At 44.9% G+C, this 6,051-nt stretch overlaps 1 protein-coding gene across 1 annotated transcript in view; it reads right to left on the reverse strand.

Annotated features, from left to right (window-relative positions):
- Nucleotides 1-2,747, reverse strand: part of SLC15A1 (solute carrier family 15 (oligopeptide transporter), member 1) — a gene marked incomplete at its 5' end in the record, with an annotated part of 24,283 nt that extends 21,536 nt beyond the window's left edge. The window contains one exon of the mRNA XM_009866079.1: nt 2,713-2,747. Coding sequence (XP_009864381.1) covers nt 2,713-2,747 — 35 coding nt within the window. The remainder of the gene's footprint in view (nt 1-2,712) is intronic.
- Nucleotides 2,748-6,051: the final 3,304 nt, after the last annotated feature.

Below are 6,051 nucleotides of genomic sequence, written 5' to 3' on the forward strand. Positions count from 1 at the left end.
CCCTGCGTGGGCCAGTGACCCCTCCCACTAGCCCAGGTTTCTCGGAGCACCACCCAGCCTAGCCTTGAACTCCTCCAGGGAGGAGACATCAGCAAATTTAATTTCTGATCACCTGCTTTTCTTAGTGGACAAATACTTGATACAGAATCACAGAACCATAGAACAGTTTTGATTGGAAAAGACCTTCAAGATTGAGTCCAACCCTTGTCCTAGCCCTATCAACAGCACTAAACCATGTCCCTCAGCACAACATCTACCCATCTCTTAAACAACTCCAGGGATGGCATCGCAACCTTCTCCCTGGTCAGCCTGTTCCAATGGCTGACAACCCTTTCAGTAAAGAAATTCTTCCTAATATCCAACCTGAACCTCCCCGGCACAACTTAAGGCCATTTTCCCTTGTCCTATCACTTGCTACTAGGGAGAACAGACCAACTCCCACCTCACTACAACCTTTCTATTAAAATCACTAGGAATCCAAGTTGAACACAATCCTCTCTTTCTACAGGTTTAATTCTGCAGGTTGCAAAAATCAGATTTTTAATAAAACTCAGAACATCCTAGTGGTAAAACAATTATGAATCTTATGAAGCACAGAAAAGAAAAGAAAAAAATACTGTTTGTCTTCATGTTGTGAAGTTTAGGAATAAAAACCAATCTAATTCACGTGAAACAGAAAAGTTAACTTTGTAGATCAAAAGGCAAGAAACCTTATACATGAAAATCCTGCCCAACATGTTTAAATTGGAGAGCCCGCATCTCCAGCAAAGCCTCTGGCCAAAGCCTTAATGAACATAACACTTCATGAGACTTGTGTGCTACAATAAGCTTTCTATGAATACTGCAAGAGAGAAGAAAATGAGGGTAGCAAAAGTATCGCTGACTTAGGCTGACTGAGTCATAGGAATTTCCAAGCAGCCTCAACAGCATTGATCTTCGTTAACAGCTGAACTAAGTCTATAGTGCACCTCTTATCCGTGGTTTGATAAGCAGGTTTCACTGAAAGAATCTGACTTCAGCTAAGTTGAGTGCCAGGTGGGACTCATCTAGCTTTAGAGCAACCAGAATTAGAGGCCTGAATAGAAATTTGATTTATCACATCCTCCATAGGCAGAAAGAGGTATCTTCAAAGGAAGACCATCCACATGTATCCAAAAATTAGAAGAAACTCTCTTGAAGGTGCCTATTTGCCTCAGCTGAATATAGCAGGAGCTCTAGATGACTAGCCTCAACTTGGGACACATCTTTTGGTGGACTGAAGTTCATATAGAAGGATGCTATCCAGCCCTGTCCATGCACCATCTTCTAAGCCATGCAAAAGTTCATGCTCTTGAGGAGATGGAGAACCACACCATGAAGGTTTGGCTCAGCACCCATTAGATAGACCCAAAAGGTTTTGATCTGAGCAGTTGTTAGGTTAGGCCCTAAAACAGTAACCTACAATGCATTACTGGTTTCTGCCAGTGTCATTGGGTATAACTCAGCTAGGGAAGAGAAAATGTCCACATCTGAAGGAGAACAAAGCCTTCTCTGTGTCTGGCCTGCAGAAAAAAAAAGGGACAGGGTAGTCCTGGCCCAGGGTCTGGTGGGATCCCTTCCCACTAGAAATTCACAAAACCTCACTGAAATCTTTCTGACCTTCTTGGGGTTCTTACAACCCTCCCCAATGTTATGCCATCACACTACTCAACAGCTTACTGTTTAAGAGGGTGTTATGTGCTAATCTGAGAAGACGACATGCTTCCACCAAGGCCAGGTTTCAGTTTGAGGGCACTAGTGCTTATGTGCCTGGTAGAGATGTCCTGTATTCACACGCCATCCACACTGGTGGGTTTTCACTAGCTACCCCTGAACCAGTGGAGGTCTGCATGTCACAGCTGGGCTGGGCATGAACAGCAGCATGTGGGAGAAACCCACAGGGCCCTTCCCGAGGTAAGAGACCTTCTTCTGTTTTTCCAAGAGGCTACAAGCAAGAAGAGAGTGTGCAGTTATGCCTTGATAATATATGGCCTATACCGTCCTCTTAAACCTCTGTTGCATTATACACATGCAGGCACACAGATTGACTGCAATGTTTTCTGTTGCGATCCTCATTGGCCAGGAAGCACTGGATCTACTGCTGAGGAGGTAACCTGAAGGTCACAGTTGATAGTGTTCTCTGTAACCTTTCCCCACCCTCGGGGATGCCAGGCTCAGGTGAGACACCACCCTCCTGCACAGGTTTGACTTTGGCTGCTGAGGAAGCCACCGAGCTCTAAGAAAGTTGCGGGGAAAGTCTGCAGAATAAAACCTTTCAAGATAAGAAAGGCAAAGGCAGAGATAGGGTTGCTGAGACAGGTGTCATTAACAGGTCAAAGATTCAAGAGGAAGAACTAACACCAAAAGGTAAAAGAGTCCTAAGGGAGAGTTGGTGGGTGATGGCAACTCAGCCACACAAAGGATGGGCTCCAGGCACCCTTCTCCTTCCAGCTAAGGTCTGCTCCCAGCTAAGTCAGCAAATGTTCTTCAGACAGTTTCTCAGGGTGGTGAACACAGTAATGCTTAGCTGGAATTTAAGAAGCTGCTAGGCTGTTTTGCGTCTGTTGGCCAACAACTCATTATTTTATACTTATTTTAAAACATGTTTATAGGATGATTTTTTTGTGCACTGCTAAGTTTAGGTAAACAACATAATCAAAAGACCATCAGGATAGCAGCATTTTATAAGATAACACTTACCGACTTGCCTTTACTTGTACTTGTTGCAGCTGTAGAGGGAAAAAATATAGTAAGTTAACAGAAACCATTAACATTCCTTTAAAACCAATGGAAGACATCGGAAAAGTTCAGCTCAAAACAAATGATGAAATACAAACACAGTATTGTCCAGGATGAAAAAAAAAATCAGTTTGTTGAAGGAGGACTTCTCATTGTGCAAGAAGGTTGTTATAAGAAAAATTTCACTTAGTAGCCTTTTATTTTTCAGGCTTACGCATATACTGACATACAGTCCCAAGAAAAAATCCAGAAGGACTGATGGGACAAAGCATCCTATCCTACTATGAATGCTCACCATACATCATTCAAGGCAGTGGCAGACCATTCTACCACCCACAGAAGGTTAATTGTGTTCCAGTTCACTCTCAGGGATGTTACCTTAAAAGACAAGTCAAGAGTAAGGAACACACTCAAGATGCTCTGCCAGGTGTGGATGCCAAGTCCTGAAAAGGGAAAAAACTTCCCAGAGCTCAATATCAAGAAGGGCTGAACACATCAGCCAGAGCAATCCACATTTGTGTCCAGGTTATGGGAATCTCTGCTCACTTAGGGAGCCCCAAAAGCACAGGAGGGGTGCCACTGAGCTCAGCAAGAGCAGACAACTGCTCACTGCAGGTTTGTTCCCCTGGTAGCCCTCAGAGTAGTGTCCTGCAGGTCTTGCTCAGCTCAGGGAACAGGCTCAAAGGCTGAGCTCACACGACTTCGGATAAAGTGCCCACATAGTGGATGTCAGCATTTCCCATAAAAGCACATGAGTGAATTCATTATCATTAAGATAAGACCGAGTACAAGATGTGAACTTTGAAATCCATGCTCGCAAATGAAGTGTGTCCACAACAGATCTCCATAAGAAAAATGTTTGCAGACATCACGTAGTCCATAGTTCACCACAGATGAAAAATAACTGATGGCAACACTACTGTGTTTGACAAAATACAAATCACATTCAAAAGTTATTAAAACAGATTGATCTTATCCTTTCCTTCACTGCCACAGACAACTACCTTCACAAAGACTGCAACGTTACACAGGTAATTCAACAACATATTTTCCTAGAAAACAAGTAACATCCAGAAAGTGCTGACACACCAATTTCAGGGCACATGTAGATACACGAGTCATTGAAGTTATTGGCAACATTCCTTACACAACTCAAGTGAACAGATACACTGAAGAATATCGAGGTGTTAGCACCATATTATCTCCGTAACAACTCCTTGATTATTTTCAGTTGGCCTTTCCAGTGCACATATATCACACTGACAGTTCTTCATAACATGTACATGGAACATTAGTTTGAGCAGCTCACTCCTGTCCATTAGCTAAGCTTTGGGGAAAAAATACCAAGGAACTTGTAGTTGGTTGGGTTTTTTACTTTCCAGAGGTAAAAGTATCACTTCTACAGGAAACCTGACACAGGGGGCATCAGAGGCATTTTTTTTTTCCTAGAAAACATTGACCAACTTCAATGTTTAAGATATGGTAATTTCTCAACCATTTTTTCCTTGACCCTGCTATTCTCCTTTACAGCAGCAATCGGGAAACTCCTGATAGCATTAAAGTCAGCATTTCAACACAGGCACCTAAACTGTCTGAGAAGCTCCATCGTCAGGCAGCTTCAGGGTTAGATGGAAGAGGGGGGGGGAAAGAAATAAAAGAGCCTCCAGCATTTTGCATTCATTTCACCTATAAATCTGCATTTTGCTAGTGGCACACTGGAGTAGTCCCTTTTTTGGACAACCCTTAGTACCTCTCATTCTCTCCCCATAAATAACAACCTGCAGAACTGCCACTCAGTTTTCTGCTTGACAACTGAATCTAAATAGTTATTCATTGCTGGGTCATTCTCTCCTTCTCACATTCGCAGGCAAGATGAAGGGCAGGCTTATGGCTCTGACCCCTTCCCCAGCAGCTCTCACCAGTACAGTTTCCTGTAGTCACAGGGATGCTGTGCGATGCTGCAGCTCTTGCAGTTTACGGTCCACGTCACAAGATGGGAGCACATTGCCTTGCTCCACGCAGCCAGCACAGCAACGTCACCTGGTTGAAACACTTCATATCTAAATCTGAACACAACCATACTGTCACCTGGGATGGTCCTGGCTCCAGAGCAAGCCCACTCTCCTGCTACCTGACTGTTGGCACAGCCAAGCTTTTTGACCCTACTCCTTGAAGCAGCCTCACAGCTCCTACACAAGTAACTCCAAGAGTCTCTGCTTCACACCTCACTCTTCCAGAAAGACGCCAACATGGAAAACACCAAAACAAACCTATAATGCAGCAAACCTGATGTTACGTGAGCAGACCAAGCTGCATCAGGTTTCTCTCTTCCCAGAGTCATCACTGTTTTTCAAGTTGGCTGCTTAAGCCAGTGAGACCCTGATGCCCCTCAGGGTAGCAGCATTGCCAATCTCTCTGCCTGTTCATCACTACAGTTGCCTTTCCCCAGAGTGCAGATTTGCCTTCTGAAGACCCAGTGGTACATTCTCATTATTTTGGGCACATCAGATTTCTCCCTGATGCAAAACAAGGAACTCAGCTCAAGAATTGCTTGCTAGGAGAGGCACACCAACACACTCAGATGCTGCAGGACCAAGGGTCAAGGGAAGGGCAATAGAGATCTGCACCGCTGAAAAGCATCATTTGTGCCTTTACTACTTGTGTCAATGTTTAGACACGGAAAAATATCTTCAGCATTAGCTAGGTAAATAGGCTCTGCCCTTCCACTTATGTTTCTCTGTATTTAAAAGACACTGATTAGGTCAGCCCTAGATAAACACTCTTGTGAAAAAGCATTATTTAATAGCTGCAAGAAACACTTTGTTTAACTTCTGCTAGGATTTTAAACTTCACATGCCTTAAAACTTTAAGATAAACCTTCAGCTTCAAAAGAGGTTCAGCTTCAAGAGAGGTTCAGCTCCAAGAGCTTGCAGAGGCTAAGGCAACATCACTTGGCTTTCACTAGGGCTCCAAGGCAAGTTCACGCAAGCTTGCCTACAGCACCTCCAGAGGGAGAGCTGCCCCGGAGGACGAGGGGCTGATGAAGAAGCAACAGCTGGGGATGACCCAGAGGAGCACAGGGCACACCAGGTTGTCCTCAGACCTGCACCAAGCAGCAGAGCCAACCCTGGGGTCCTGGCACCCTCTGGCCACACTGCCAGCTCTCCAGTACGGACACCAGATGGGAGGGAGGGAGGGAGTCTGCTTGAGGATCCCCACCCGGTGCCCAGCCCGGACGGGACATCCCTCTGGAGACCCCCGCCACCGCCCAAAACCCGTGTCCACCACCTCTTC

Source organism: Apaloderma vittatum, unplaced genomic scaffold (genome assembly GCF_000703405.1).
Source record: "Apaloderma vittatum isolate BGI_N311 unplaced genomic scaffold, ASM70340v1 scaffold12160, whole genome shotgun sequence".
NCBI lineage: Eukaryota > Metazoa > Chordata > Aves > Trogoniformes > Trogonidae > Apaloderma > Apaloderma vittatum.